The 16,849-nt window shown below is 35.6% G+C and overlaps 2 protein-coding genes across 2 annotated transcripts; one reads left to right on the top strand and one right to left on the bottom strand.

Moving 5' to 3' along the window:
• Nucleotides 1–14,824: 14,824 nt before the first annotated feature.
• On the bottom strand, nucleotides 14,825–15,421 carry LOC5565391 (larval cuticle protein A2B). The gene is made up of 2 exons (XM_001649654.2): nucleotides 15,325–15,421; nucleotides 14,825–15,271 (listed from the first exon to the last, which is right to left on the bottom strand). The coding sequence occupies exons 1-2, from the start codon at nucleotides 15,334–15,336 to the stop codon at nucleotides 14,903–14,905; spliced, it is 381 nt and encodes a 126-aa protein (XP_001649704.1). The 5' UTR covers nucleotides 15,337–15,421; the 3' UTR covers nucleotides 14,825–14,902.
• Nucleotides 15,422–15,959: 538 nt separating this feature from the next.
• Nucleotides 15,960–16,645, top strand: LOC5565379 (cuticle protein). Its single transcript, XM_001649655.2, has 2 exons — nucleotides 15,960–16,069; nucleotides 16,129–16,645. The coding sequence occupies exons 1-2, from the start codon at nucleotides 16,058–16,060 to the stop codon at nucleotides 16,519–16,521; spliced, it is 405 nt and encodes a 134-aa protein (XP_001649705.1). The 5' UTR covers nucleotides 15,960–16,057; the 3' UTR covers nucleotides 16,522–16,645.
• The last annotated feature ends 204 nt before the right edge of the window (nucleotides 16,646–16,849 follow it).

Genomic DNA, 16,849 nt, shown 5'->3' on the forward strand with positions numbered 1-16,849 from the left:
ATGGATAAATTCTTAGGATAATTTCTGATGAAATTCTTGCTGCGGTTCATGGGAGAATCTCTAGTAAAATTTCAAAGGGAACTCTTGGAACTACCCAAGGATTCAAAATCCAAAGGCCTTTTTGGAGGCCCAGAACGAAATTCTGGAGAAATTTCTGGCAAATCTCTAAAGAATTATCTGTAGAAATCCTTGGATTCTCTTGGATTGAACTGAGGGAGAATTCCTGGAGGAAATTCTTGAAGAACTCGTGAGTTGTGGTACACCTGGAGGAATTTCTGATGGGTTCCATGGAGGAATTCCAGGTAAAATCCCTGGAGCGATCCGTGGAGGAAATGCTGGAGAAATCACTTGAGAAATATATATTGAGTAATCTTTGAAGAGGTTGTCCTAGTGTAACTCTTGTAAGAATTCCTGAAAGGCCTCTAATATATCTCTGGGGAATCCCTATCGAGATTTTCCTGAAGGAATCCTTGAAGAAGTCTCTGATTTTTTAGACGAATCTCTGAAGGAATATCAGGGTGAATCACTTAAAAAATCCCTGGAGAAATCTCCGGAAAAAATCCAGAGTATTCCTGGAAAAAATCCTGAACAGGTCCTGGAGAAATCTTTAGAGAAATTCCTGAACGAATCCCAATACAAAATTATAGGATTTAAATTAAAGGAATCTATGAAGGAATTTCTGGAGACATTCCTGCATAAACTCATTGCAAAATCTTTAAAGCAATCCTGTAAATATTTTCTAGTAGGAATCCCTTGTAGAATCCTTAGAGATATTCCTGGAGCTCTATTTGAAATGGTCTAAGATGTCTCATGGCGAACAATAGTTTTTCCTGGATGAATACTTATGTATTAATGGTCATCAAAGACTTTTTAAAAAACACTAAGTCTTTACCTTTTATTCTTTCACTTAATTATTTGGTTTTACAAAGTACACTACACTTGGACTGGAAACTGCTGACTCAGCGGGCGTCGACTGGCCTTTATTCCTTGGCAGGTGACGGACTGCTGACTCTTCAGATTCCTCCTGGCTGATGCAATAGCGGTGGTCGGATGTGGGTTGCAACATCAGCGTACCTGTGGCTGACTGTTGGCCGGTAAGTGGATCGCTGATGTCTCCACGTGTTTGGTACTAACGATGGATTTCGGCTGGCGCGTACTTTGCTGACGTCTGCGTGTACTGGGGCTCAAGTTGACGAGGGGTTGGAGGATGCGTACATAACTGGATATCTGGAAAAAAAAACCCTAGTGGAATCCCTGGAGAAATCGCTGTAGGCAATGCGGTAGAGTTATTGTTTTGAGCTTCCTAGAGAATTCCCTGAAGGAATCTTGGAAAATATTAATGGAAAAATATTGGAAAGAGTCTCTTATGATATTTCAAGAGAAATTCTTACCCCAAATCTACTAGAGACACATAATTTGATCCTTGAGATGCAAAAATGTCATTTTTGTTACGCTGTGTAATTCGTCAGCGGTAAAAGTTCGTTTTGCATATAGATAAAAACATGGATTATGACTTGGCGAATGATGCCGATTCCTTATATTGTATTTCTAATATATATTTTTATATCTCTTTTTGATTGGAAATGTTCTCAACTTACATCGTCATACCATACATACGTATAAATTTAGAAAATTCACATCAAAAATAGACTTTAAAATCTAGAAATTTGTCTGTATCTTACAATATTTTAAAGTTACCGATGTGCTGCCGTCAGCAAAGTTGTAGGTTTAAGCTAGATCTACCACTTTCCCATACACCACTTTTTGAAAAAATGTGAAATAGAAATGTAAAAATGATGATACGATTCAGATGTACATCACCTTATATATATTGCTATGGAACCACACAAGGTTTATAGTAAATAGACGCTTTCATATACTGGTTGTTGTAATCTTTTTATGGAATTACGTTTGTAAATTATTTTACCAAGACTTAGTGATATAATTCATATATAATTCAAAATGGAAAATGGTGCCAATGCAACTTAAGAAACTTTAGGTGTTTTGATATTGTGACTGCTATTATTTGGACCGAATACATACAATACGATTTTGGCCAAGCACATTGCTTTTGATGGTAGCTTTGACGTGAGTTTCATACTGAAGGCGGAAAATGTGTATTGTAAAACCTATGTTGAGGCTCCAAACAAAGGTTCATGTGGCGTGTAGCAAAGTGGAGCCGTATATAGGTATGTGAATGAATGTGGTTAGACAGAGGACGCACATTCACTTGCGATGCAAATTTGAGATGAAGAAAAAGTAGGAGGTAGGAAGAGAGAGAGAGAGAGAAAGAGGCTCTTTCAAAAGATCTTCATTGAAAAATCTTGAAGTTTGAATCCCATATTGATATTGGTTCCACCAGAGCACCTGGAACCAAACATAGAGTAATCAGTTTAATATATAATAAATGACGAGATTTTCTTGCTTCTCTGAAAACAGCACTGAAGACTTTGTGTGATAAGTTCGTCAAAAATTCAAATATATTGCTACATTTTCAATTGATTTTTACGGCCTCTCAAGCGTATGAATGAATTCTCGGAAAAGTGGTGTTTTGGTTTTCGATGGTTACGGAGAAAAAAAAATCTAAGAATACTATCGAAACATTTAGCTGCCAGTGGCTATGCGTCTGACCAAAAAAGGGATTTATGAAAAATTTTACTCCGATTTGTCCCGTCAGACGAATGCATGAGTGTCCCACTATAATAGTAAATCTATCAGACTACTTAGCTACCCAAAAACAAAGCTTAATGGTCGTATAGAAAATTTTAAGTTGTTAACACATATTTGGTCTTAAAAATATCACTACACCCAAAAGTTGAAACCGTCATTATAGGCGTTTTCTGCGTCTATTGATGGCGGAAAAGTGTTCTTCTGAGCGACATGACGTTTTTGAGCGTCTATTGATAGGCAGATAATCCGGTCATTGAGTCGAGCAGTTTTTACGGTACAAATGGGGAAGTACAACTTGATATGCTTTTTGAACCACGCATACCAACAAGCGGGTTTAGTGCTGTGGTATAGTATTTGGTTCTCACGCTCATGACCATGGATCGATCCTGGTTGATGTCGCATGTGTATTTTTTTTTCATGTGCGTGCATCACCAACACATGTATTAAAAAATAAAACTTCCACACATATGCCTCTTTTAAGTGCATGTATTGGAAGTATGGAAATACGCAAAAAACCGAGAGGGTGCAAACCAGATTCGAACCATAATCATCGGATCGACTAGCACACTGTATATCTACTGCTCCAAACTTACCACTGAAGTGGAGAGTAACCAAAGTCGATGTGGTTTTACGTTTCATATGCATGATTGCTCATGCTGTTGATAAACATTTGAACATGTTTTATCCCCAGCAAAATAAAGATATACAGTCAAGTCTCCTTTAAAGCGTTAATCATCGTATGTTGAACAAGTTTAATGTATATTCATAATAATTTATCACCTACCAGAGTAGCCACATTCTCTATTGTAGAACTTACTTAAGGACTGTTCATTTTATAAAGTGGACACCTTGTGCATGCTATATCTTTATAATATATCAATAGAATCGTAATCGGTTTTCTGTATACAGTATCGTTAGACTATTATATTATTGCACGATGGTGTTATAACAAAAAAGCCATCAAAATAATTATAATTCACACGAATAAGGAACAATGTTTAGAATGGTCAAAGATTGGTAGGTCTGGAGCCAAGTATAATAGTTGAGTATACCAAAACACAATTCATTCATAAAAATTCGGATTTTTGGTATGTGAAAAATATTGTTTAAGTTTGAAGAACATCTTTTCTAGGAAGTTTTTGTCGAAACTTCTTTGTTCTTCTTTGTAAGATCTTATATTTCCATATAAGAGGAAAATAATAGTATTACGATGCACAGAAAACCGATTATGATTTCATTGATAAACTAGCTAACCCAGCGTGGCTAGTCACGTTCCATAAGCATTTCAAGCAAAAACCACTTTTAAAGATTAATAATGTTTATGTTCAATTGCAAAATGATAACATGGACAGAGAAATTTCTCTGTTGATTAATATGCCATTGGTGTATGAATAATAAGCTGAGACACGCATGATATTTATGAACGCAAAATCGCCCAAATTTATGCTCTAACCATACTCCACTGTTATAGTGCCGTTATTCTGATCTGAAATAATTACAGCCTTAAATGCTGTTGTGAAATATTTGTTCCAGAAGCTTCTATAAATTAGAGAGAAGAATCTGACTGAAAATTCTAGAATATTCTATTGAATCCCGATTAACCAGTGCTACAATTTCTGTATAGATCTTTGTGCTGCGATGGCGATCGTCAACGATATACAACGAATCGAATTGTAATTAGGGGACTATCGACTAATGAATATATCGAGTCATCGAACAGGAATGCTTTGGAAAGCTCTTTTAGGGGACCATTATAGTTACCATAAAAAAATATTTTTATTTTGCCTTCATAAGTCGATATCGAACCATGGAACATCGACTCAAGAAGGTTGTGTAAATAAAAAAAAACTAGAATATTCGGCCCACAATCATGTTTATCTTTCCTTTGCAAATATCTTTGAATGACAAATATATTGAAATGACGAAACCCGTAATGAATCACATTTTCAACTTGCATCGGAATTTAAGTGCGGTCGAACAGCATAAAGTTGGTTTGTTTAAATTTTGATTACCGTCCAAGTTCATAAAACCGGAAAACTACAATGATAAAATGATCGTGACTTTTATACGAATTAGGAAGGACAAAGCTCCGGAAAACTCTAGAACACCCTGTGCAATAGCTGTTATAGTGCTCCACAATTTGCAATAGGATCCTAAAATGGTTAATTATATCTTGATTTCATTTAATAACACGAAAGATCATATTACTGCAACTACTTTAGCAATTTTTCTCGCTCAAATAACGGATATATCATATTTAAACTTTAATTTCAAAATTGGATCCATAAATGAACCTTGACACTTGAGATTATGTTTGACGTTCGCTTAGTCGACAAAAATATCACAGGGGTTTTAGTTTTAACACTGGGGTTGTTGCTATCTGACATTTCGGAAGGGACACGGAAAACAAAATACACCCGAAATTTGAGTTCAAATCAAGGAGTGTGACAAAATCTAAAAAAACATAAAAAAAATGTTTTTTGTACTTAAACAAATGAAAAACATTAAAAAATTGAGTAAACATGTGTTTTTGGCCTGAACGTAAGCGTTTGGCACTAAAATTGGGACAGGGCTTTAGGACCCTATTGTAATGTTGTTACATTCAAATGGACTTTTGCAGTGCTCTTAATTTGACTGTTGTTGTGCTTTTAAATTGCTGTTGTATGCTGCTCAATGAAACCTTTCAAAGCGTTACTGACAGACAGAAAACTCTGGGATTTTATATACATGATAAAAAAGATATAGCATAAACAAGGTGGCCTCTTTATAAAAAATAATAAATGAATAGTCTTTAAAACATGAAAACTCTGTGGAATCTTTTGCTGGTGCTATTCAAAGAAAACAAGATCACGGTTCTACTTTCACATTGATAAAAAAATATCGATCCAATGCTGATGAATGCTACCCAGAATGAGCCGATTATAAGAAACCGTGCCCCATATATGGGATTAAATTTTAACCATGGTTTTAGTATAATAGTAAAAGAGTTTTCTATAGATGAATCGATCATTTTAACTCAAGAACAACTTCTGCAAATTGGCTATTAGTTTTTGCAAGCAATTTATTTTAAGAATTATGGCACCGATATGTTGATTTTAGAACAGAACGTTCAGTGGGGAGATTGTAGTAAACCGTTTGGAGAAGTCAAGAGAACATATATACTGATTTTTTTTATCATGAAAAATATGAAAACAAAATTTTATTTTTATATAACGCAATAATCTTTTTTTTATCATTTTTAATTTTGACTATCTATGAATTGTGATAAGAATTAGTTGTTCAGGACAAAATTTCAGAGACATTTTCGATAAGAAAGTTTTTCTAAGAACAACTTATGCTGTCCATAAAGGCCCATATTGAAAAAAGTAGGCACTGAGAAATTAGCGCTCAAACTTTGAAGTTTTTCTTTCATACAAATGTTTATAATTTTCTATTAGGGGCCGTCCATAAATAACGTAGCATTTTTCACTGATTTTTTACACCCCCCCCTTCCCTCTCGTACCGTTTCGTCACAAATGCTGATACTTCCCCTTGGAAAATACGTAGCATATCAAGCACCCCCCCCCTTCTTCGTCTTCTTCTTCTTCTTCTTCTTCTTCTTCTTCTTGGCATTGACGTCCTCACTGGGACAGAGCCTGCTTCTCAGCTTAGTGTTCTTATGAGCACTTCCACAGTTATTAACTGAGAGCTTTCTATGCCAAAGTTGCCATTTTCGCATTCGTATATCGTGTGGCAGGTACGATGATACTCTATGCCCAGGGAAGTCAAGAAATTTCCAACCCGAAAAGATCATGGACCGACCGGGAATCGAACCCAGACACCTTCAGCATGGCTTTGCTTTGTAGCCGCGGACTCTAACCACTCGGCTAAGGAAGGCCCCCCCTTTGCATTTTTTATTAATTTTCCTCAGTGATTGGGTTGAACCAAAAAATTAGAATTCAGAAGTTCAATACAAAATTTGATATTAATTACTGACTAAAATGTAAGGATAATCTAATCTAACAGTATGAATACAGTAGCGCTCGAAAGTAATTTGGAAAACAGTTTCAAATAAATACAGTTCCTGTTACATAATTTTGGTATCTAGTTTCATATAGGCTAAATTGTATTACTTTTGCTGTTGTCACCAAGCCAAACAAGTTTACTATAGAAAATGTGAAAAAAAAATTGATTGGATTGATGAAGCTCGTTATTGTTGAGTTAGGGTACAATATATTTTTAGTTTATTTTTAGTTAGAACAAAAATTTCGTTATTAAAGGATTGTTTTTTTTTTAAATTATTCTTTGTTAGGAAATAGATTTCAATGAAAATGAACAATACAATATATTAATTCGAAATGAATTATTATCCAAATTCAAATCCATTTGGCAATCAGTGGCCAGATATAGAAAAGATTACACTTGATATATATGGAATGTTTAGAAAATTTTAGCGATTATTATACAAATTATTTATCTCTATTTATATTTCAGCTGAACTTCATTATCTTTCTTCATAATAAAATAAACCTACACAACCTATAATGAAACAGTTAAATAATAAAAAATTATCAAATTACCAAGTTATCAATAAAATTGAATGATAGGGCAATTTCGATATCACTCGAATCTGTTGTCCTCATCAATATTCAGGCTATTCCATCAAGAGCATTGATACATCAAAACAAATCGAGGAGTTGATTGAGTGAGATCTCCTGCAACATTGAATGCATAATACACGGTATAAATATCTTGTTTCATGTAATATTTGCCGAAAAGAGCATATTTTATTGTCTTAAAAACGGCTGAATTTATGACTTGTTAACAAATAAGAAAACAATGTACTCCAAGTAGTTAAAGCATTGATTTTTAATTTATTTATTAAACTTTGATTTTGTTTGTTTTTAAATTTATCAATTAAGACACGAATATAATATAATATTTACATAACCATTTAAAGCTTTGATAAATCTGTTTGATTGCATTTATCAAGAAATTCTAAAATTTCTCAGATTTCTTTTCAATCTTGATGAATGTTTTGAAGCTGAATCATCATTTTATAAACCAAGTTTATAAGTCAAACAAAACAGAGGACAGAGCCTGCATCTCAGTGTTCTTATGAGCACTTCAACAGTTATTAACTGAAAGCTTACTGTGCCAATGACAATTTTTGCTTGCGTATATCGTGTGGCAGGAACGAAGATACTCTATGCTCTGGGAAGTCGAGAAAAGATCCTCGACCGGTGGGATTCGAACCCACGACCCTCAGCTTGATCATGCTGAATAGCTCCACGTTTACCACTACGGCTATATGGGCCACGTAAAGATCCCCCTCCCCCCTAAATAGCTACGTCATTTATGGATGACCCCTTACATTTCTTCCTGACATATTTAACACAACCGCATAGCTTACTAGTTTTGCTTCTAATGATCGGCAAAAAATAATAAACTTGAACACAATTCACGTTTGCAGCTGAAATTTAAATTAAAAGTTCATATGGAGACTGGTATGCCTTTATTATTCAATATAGGACAGCACCAACTTCATATTTTCCAATACATTTTCAAACAATGTGTGTTTATTTTTATATGCATAATAAAATGCAGATTAAAATAAGTTTTATTGCACTCATTCGATAACTGTCAAGCAATGATACATAGTTTTGACATCATGAATGCTCTAAAGCATGACTTTAAATCGACAATATGTTGAGCATTATTATTATAAGTAAATTTTCTGGGATGTAGAAAAAATATTGTTCGGAAAAGATCTTCACGAGTTTTATATAGTTATGCGGCTTGGCAAACCTCTGAACGAACACCAACACCAAAAAATCCACTTAAGAAATCATTTCGTGACGCGTTCACCATTATTTTGCGATTATGTTGTGCACATAAGTTTTTTGAGAATTATTATTTATGTATATCAATTCCAAAAATATGGAAAATCTGGCTTTGGTGTAAAATGTTGAGTGCGATAATTAAACCTTATTGTAATTTCTGTAAATTCCAGTTAGGTACTATTGCATCTTCTTTACAAAAAAAAAAAATAACGATAAATGTAAATGACTGCTAATAAGAGCGGTTTTAAATTTAAAAAAAGTTTGAAATTCCAATCCCCATATCTTTCTTAGGGGTCGTCCATAAACCACGTGAATATTTTTCCTGACTTTTCAGTCACCTCCTCCCCCCTCGTGCTTTTGTGTGGTTTTGACGAATAACCCCCCGCTCGCCCAATGATCATGTGTTTCATTTGTTCATGAATGAAACAGAAATTTGAAAAATGGGAGAAGAGATAAATGGTTTGCTATTATTAAGCGAAATGTGAGATTATAGTGTGACAAACTTCTGCAAAAATCCCTAACAAAATTAGCTTCAAAAAAATTTGTTTCTACTGCAGTGTTCCTTATTATTGTTTGAGGAATTAGTTTTCACTTAGAGATAATTTTGTATTAACATTACAGTACTAACATGTGGGGAACATTTTTTTTTTTTTTTCAAATTTTGTCATAGTAATTTCCATAGAAATCTTAATCGTCTTCTAATCGTTGTTGGTAAAGAAGATATGAAATATTGAATTTTAAAACTTTTTTTTTAATTTGAACCATCCGACTGCTAATGAAACCTTTCAGGCTTAGTTGATGGTGGAATTTTCTTTGAAACACAAATGGGTGGACCGTGGTCTTTGGCTAGATACCCCCTCCCCGCTAAATGATAACATAGTTTATCAACGGCCTCTATTTTGATAAGTAATTGTTAAAAGAATTACGGTAATCCAGTTTGCTGTATGCACACTTAGATGTTTGATTACAATATTACATCGTCAAATGAATCGAATCCCACAAACCCTGGGTCTCCTACTTCGAGGAGTCTCATACCGTCCCCAACCATGCGAGTAATAGGAGACCGAAATATAAATAAATGAAAAGTAAATCAATCAGCAAACGTCAGATAAAATTCTGCTTATAAAGCGCCCGACTGTTATAGTCAAGTGTGTTTATTTGTTTCTCCCTAATATATTACCCAATCCAACACGCACGGCATGAAATTCTATTTCCACTGCAAATGTATAAGTCATTGCCGATAATAAAGATATACAAACATATAGATTTTGACTCTGGTATAAGTAAGAAATTCCCGCAGCACCGCGTTGGTACTTTAAATATATTTATAGAACATATCATCTCACCCCTTCTCGCACTTGGCTGTCCAACGGGTGTTGTATTTTGCTCCTCTTGCAGGTTGTCCTCCGTGACAAGATAGTTCCATGTTGTGTGATGTAGAAAACTCCATACATGAGAAATTGTGATAGGCGAGTAGTGTAGGTTTATGTTTAAGGATCCGAAGGTTGCGGTTTCAAATTCAGTTACTGTTATTATTTTTTTGTTTTTCATATTTTGGTGTCTAAGGCAAATTTCTTGTGGCGGAGCCTTGGGGCAATCGGTGGGGTAGCTAACAAGGGAAGGTCACGATGTGTTACACGGGGTTTTCAACCGGACTATTTTTGTTGGATTCAACATGTCGAAATATGTGAAACCCCAAAGCCTTTCGGGTAAGAGCCAGGGAGATGTAGTATGTTGTTAACAAAATGTTAATAAAATCTTAAATTTGTTTTACCAAATTAGGATGATAGTGTTGTCTAACACAGATCACCTAGATATAAGAAATGAATGTAATGTTTGGAATGATACTAATAAAGAAATTAAAAAAAAAAAAACATGTACATCGTAATGTTCTGAATGGCTTCAACGGATGACGCATGAATTTGGATACTAGGTTCAAATAATGACTTATTCAGTAGGTACAAGAATGTTGACACTTTTGACCGGGTTGAATCCGCTCGATAAAGGCAATAAATACATTACTTAGAAAAGAGATAACTTAACTTTATATAAAATGAGTAGTAGAAAATCGGTAAAATAGAATGGTGTTTGATTTTCGATGATGTTATTACTTTTAATGAAAGTAACTTTGTTGCTAAATAAATAACTTTACTCAAGAAAATTGTTTTAAAAAGAACAAAATGTTTATTATTTATGTGTGTTTTTTGTGTATTCATACACTAACAAATGAGGCCATTTGAAATCACAGATCTGACCGTTATTTTTTTAGTTTCAGTTCAGTCATTTAAAACGACAATATTTTCACTTGCCCACTAGTTTCCAAAATTTTCAATATTTACCTTGAACTTTGGCACAAACATTAAATTTAAATATAGCATAGATTTAGTAGGAAACAATCTGAAAAATATAGTAGATCTTATTCATTTTATTTTTTTTAAGAACCCTCTCTATATGATTTCCTTTACCCATTTGTCACACGGTACCTTATTTCGATAGTCACTCAAGCAAAATGATTATCTAAATACAGGGACCGGAATCTTTTATGATAATTCGCCACAAGAAATCGGGTTGAATTTCATAAATTTGCCTGAAGAACCAAAAAATAAAAACAAAATATATACTCGCGCTTATTCAGAATCGAACCAAGGATCTCCCGATTCATAAACCAGTACTAACTCCACGAACCTATCGACGGCTTGATGGGAGAAGTGACAAAAGCAATATATAAAGCGTTTTATATTGCAATATTCATTCCATTCCTCTGACATGTCCACCATCCATTTGCCGCGTGACCATTTGCCTAAGTGTGCGTTTCCGATGCCATCATTCGGCTTCGGATTGGTTGTGCAATTGTGTGGGTCGGGCGTAAACATTTAGATTGCTCGAATTTTCAAGTCCAATGTGCTCGATTTCAATTGACGGGTTTGCCCGTCTACGCTTAGGAGGCGAATCTTACCATCAATAGGTGGATTTAGCACCTAATACGCTAGGAGGGAAATCCGCCATCCGAATTATTTTGGGTGTATGAAAGCAAAACAAAACACGTTTTTGACTTCCAGATTTGATTTCCTGTATTGTCAATTCTGCATTAAAGAATAATTATCCTTCCACTGGCAGTTAATTAGTGAAATGCTGATGTAGGGACTTGATTTGTAATGTATTTGACCTTAAAATTTGCCTGTATCACTCAAGTTTACTTACCTTTTTCACTCTGTTTGACTGTTTACTAGTGTAAAAAATCCCCACCTGAACCAAATCTTAGTTGCGTTACTGTTCTCGATATATCGATTTTACAAAAAGTTTCAGGCATTTGATTTTAGGCAAAGTTTTGCCTGACTCGATCAATTTGTCTATCCCCTGTAGTCTTAGAACACTTTTGTGTGAAATAGGCAATATTCCCCATGGGATGTAAAATCAAAGTAAGAAGATCATATAAAACGATTTTACACAGCGCTATGCATTCAAAAAATTTGGCACTTTATTTGAAATTGGTTCTGGAAAACACATAGTGGGACAGATAAGTGTAGAAATTCAGTAGCGAGACAGTTATGCGTAGACATTCAACAGTGGGACAAATAGACTTGGTATGCTTTTCATAGAGCGTTCGAACAAGTATACTATCTGAAATTGTTTTCAAATAATAAACATCAAAATTGACTTTTAAGGTACAAAAACTTAAAAATGACAAAAAGTGATATCGGACAGTTATGCGTATAACGGCAGAGCACACCAGTAAATTTAAAATCCTGTGAGTTACAGGATTTTGAGATTTTTAAGTCTATTTTTGAAGTGAATTTTCTAAAATTATAAAAATAACGTTCTCACAGTTTTTGCAGGAAAAGCTGCTTAATGTATGGCCTTTTGAATGCCGAAAAGAATGTTTTTATCGTAGGCGAAGTGGTGGTAAAATGAACAGGGGTGATGAAATAAACACCGTGACTTTTACCAAGAAAAAACAAATTTGATTGAATTTATATCACGTGCGGACGGTTTAGAGCATAAATCGGAATGTTCCGGTTGCTACGGAGGTCTATTGAAGTGGAAATTTCAACGAAAACTAAAATTTTAGAAAATCATGTTTGAAAATAAGAACTGGCGTAACGTAAATTCTTGGTTGTCGGCTATGTCAGTCTTAATCAGCGAACGTTTTAATTTATTTTGCCCGACGTTTCGGCCATTTGTTGTGGCCTTTTTCAAGGGAAAAATGGTCTATCGTTTTTGTCCTTATTGATTCAGCTGTTTTGCTTATTTGTACTAATTTTGGAAACAGTTAATATTGGTCACTTGGTTACAGTTATAATTACAATCACAAACGATAGACCATTTTTCCCTTGAAAAAGGCCACAACAAATGGCCGAAACGTCGGGCAAAATATATTAAAACGTTTGCTGATTAAGACTGAGATAGCCGACAACCAAGAATTTACGTTTTCAACTTCCAGTCGCAACCCCCAATAAGAACTGGCGTAACTTTTAGCTCGGGAGTTTCGAGGTTTTTCAGTGAGGTGAATATCGTTATGATATGACGTCAAATCTGATAGCTTAAGATTTCTTTTTGAATGGGTTACAATCATTAATGGATATATTTTCGGGAATGCAATGAAAATTTTCAAAAATATTTGTTTTGCTCACGTTTTTTGCATGATGTTTATTTTACCACCAACAGCTGTTCATTTTACCCATATAGTGCAGGTTTTGAGGTTTTTTTTTTGCTAGCGATAAAAATATGTGAAAATCAAGCTATTTCAGTCTGAATTCGTGTCGCTGCTATAGATTACATCCTTATTTTTGATGTTGTACGATACAGCTATACATGTTCCTCGTTTTTTCTATCAGAAACAAGATAATATCCTTAAGGTGTTCATTTTATCACCTCTTTCCCTACCAACTCCATGAGTAAGGGCATCTAAAAAAAAGTTTTTCACTTCAAAATCAAAAGAATTACAAACTTGCAATGTTCAGCAAAAATGTGTATCATTACTTCTTCTACAACTCTTCTAAACACCACATTCATATAAAACTGAAACAAAAAAAGTTAGACCAAATTTTCGGGTCTACCCTAAGTTAAACTTTCAGAATCAATTTATTCAGCTCAAATGAAGAGTTAGATCAAAAGTGTCTTCGACAAAGTTGTTCTAAAATTTGCAGGGGAGCGCAGCCGCAAATTTGATTAAACAAAAAAGTTTGAGTCAAAACTTAAACTTAAATAACGATCACCCTATCAGGCTTTGCAGAATTCGCTCTCATTTGAGTATGAAGCACGATCAAAGCAAGCAAAGAAAAACATTCCATCTGTTGCGGTCCACGATCGTCATTGTATCGCAAGGTGTAACAAGTCTGATAAATGGAAGCAGTGAGCGAGAGCCCCAAAGAGAGAGCGATGATAAAATCCATTTTTCTCGCTTATTTACCGTTGGGGATAGGTGTTTTTCTTTACTGGCACGATAAACAATCCACGAACTCCTAATAGCAATAGTGTCCCCCAGGCTTGGAGCATGTTTAGAGGGGTTTTATCATGCACTACTATCCCCCCAATCTGATCAAAGTTGTAGCAGTATACGATAAACAGTCTCTCATAATGTGCAGCATGTTATGATAGTTACAGAGAGCGATACGTGAGAGATTCTCTCATTTTTTGCAGGATTCAATCCCTGCACCCTATTTAACTTTTTTCTTAGAAGATGCAAAACTCAATTACGAATAACTTCTCTGAAAACAATGAATGTCCAAAATCGACGAGAACAGAGAAAACGCTTTTTTCCTGCTTAATTGTCGATTCGGACCACTGTGCGTTGTATGTTCAGAAAATCGCAAAAATAAACCCACTAGAAAGGATGCTCCACCGAAGCTCTTGCATTGAAGCAGCATATTTGCACTCTAGAACAGTAGCAAATGGCCACTGAAAGTAACACCGCGCTGTGTACAACAAGTGTGCTTTTCTTATGGTGCGTGTATTGATTATACTTGACGTCTCTGCTTTTGGGTCATACTGAAGAAGGGTCCCAGGTTCGTAGTAGTTTTTCACATCATTCGTATATTTTGCTTTTAGAAATTTGAATGAAAAAAAGCATATGCATTTCAGAACTCCCTAGTTTGGCAACATAAAAATCAGACCCTGTTGCCAAAATCGGTAAGGAATAGTATTGACAAATCCTGATGTTCGGTCAATCAATCAATCCGCATAAATTAATCAACTATTTGCGGTGGGTATAGATGGTCAAGTTTTGAGTGCAATTATGTAAACTATCCACATGCTTAGGTGGAATTTGAAAAAAAAATGTATGCTAGACGACCGCTTTGACCATAAGACTTGCCCTATTTAAAAAAAATAACTTGAATTTCAATAAATTATTTTATTCTACAAAACAATTCAGCAGTCTTTCGTACTGGCAATCTCATTCCGTAGATGGCTTAATGGTGGTAGTAAGTTGGGTATGCAATCTTTGCCACTGGGATAGCGACCTTGGCTACCGGGACGACAGCTTTGACGATCTTCTGAGTCAGAGGTTCACGGCGGACGACGGCATTGAAGCCATTGTGTTCATCGGCGGTGTAGTCAACAATTCGGCGGTATCCATCGGCATCGATCAGGGTGTATTGTCCCACGACATTATCTCCGTGGCGTTCCTCCTGTTGGCTCTTGATGTCTCCGGTATGATCATCATGGACAGAATAAGAGAACTGGTACTCAGCAGGGGCATCGTGGTATTCAATGTGCTTCAGGGCAACAGGAAGAACTGCGGCGCTGGCAACTGTTACCAAGGCGAGTAGAGCAAAGAACTGAAATGGAAAAAAAATTAGAATTTGTTTTATCAGAAGGAAGAAGTCCTTACTTTGAATGCCATTTTTGTCAGAAGCTAAGAACGTTCAGAACAACGAATAGATATTGCTTGGCTTTAGGCTTGCAATTAAATGATACTGGTTTTGAACGCAACACGCACTTTATATATTCATAATTTTGTTCTTAGCGACTGGAAGTGTTAATTGAATAAGGCATATCCTTGAATCAATTTTTGCCACTATATTTAATCCAAACTCGTATGACCTACCAATCACAATTTCGCAAATTTAGCCAACTGACCATGTGTTATTTCTTTTCCATTAGCTATCAACCCACGGCCCTAAGTTCGATACGTTTCAGATTGAGAACCGGTTGACACTACGAAAGTTTTCAATTCATGATTTCAGTTTTCTCGAAACGCATGAATGAAGCAATGCAAGTTGACCTACCGATTAAAGGACCGACCACGCTTTGATTAACGGCGCCTACCGGTGTTAAGATTTGGACACGTTTGATGTGTCAAAAATAAAACATGCTTTTAGCTGCTCACAGGGTAATCTGTCAATCTGTTTCAGGCTACAAATGGAATATCACGTGCAACGTGTGGAGGTGTAAGGTGCGGTCATTAGCATAACGATCCAGATCATATTTCGGGTGGAAATAATGCAACTAGTGGCTCGAAATTAGTTCTTGTCAGTTGTTTGGTATAAATACCAAACGCATTCTGCAATCTGATATCATTCTACTAGCAGTCTTTTGGGCGATACCAACCAACCTAATTCACAATGGCTTTCAAAGTAAGTAACATCGGATATATTTCTCGAAAGAAAGATTCTATCTATTTCTTTACTTCCAGTTCTTGGCTCTCCTCGCCTTAGTGGCTGCTGCCAGCGCCGTGGTTTTGCCAGTTGCCGTCAAGCACGTGGAATACGCAGATGGTCCCGCTGAATACCAGTTCTCATACTCAGTGCACGATGACACGACCGGAGACATCAAGAGCCAACAGGAAGAACGTCACGGAGACAATGTCGTTGGACAGTACACTCTGGTTGACGCCGATGGTTACCGTCGTGTTGTGGATTACACTGCTGACGAACACAATGGATTCAACGCTGTTGTCCGCCGCGAGCCATTGACCCAGAAGGTTGTCAAGACTGTGGTCCCAGTTGCCAAGTTTGTTGCTCCAGTTGCCCACCATTACGTGGCACCAGTTCCTCACATTAGCTACCCAACGTACTATCATCATTAAGCGATATCCAAATGATTTCACCATGCAATGTTAATTACTGGTATGCTGTTTGTAGTTCCAATTGTTGACACATAGAATAAGATTAATTTATTGAAATTGAAGTCTTGATAAACAAGAAAAAAAATTGTGTTTTTGTTCTCCTTGAATAGTACTCTCAGCAAAAAAAATGAATTGAATCTTTTCAAGGATACCTCCAGAAATTCCATAGCCTGGAATAGCCTAAACAAGTGCTGTTCTTAAATCTTTACAAGCAAGTCTAACAGAAAAAAATGTCAGGAATTTCCAAAGAATTGAAAAAATCTTATGTTTAATCTTCGTGTCCCTGACA

Source organism: Aedes aegypti, chromosome 2, assembly GCF_002204515.2.
Source record: "Aedes aegypti strain LVP_AGWG chromosome 2, AaegL5.0 Primary Assembly, whole genome shotgun sequence".
NCBI lineage: Eukaryota > Metazoa > Arthropoda > Insecta > Diptera > Culicidae > Aedes > Aedes aegypti.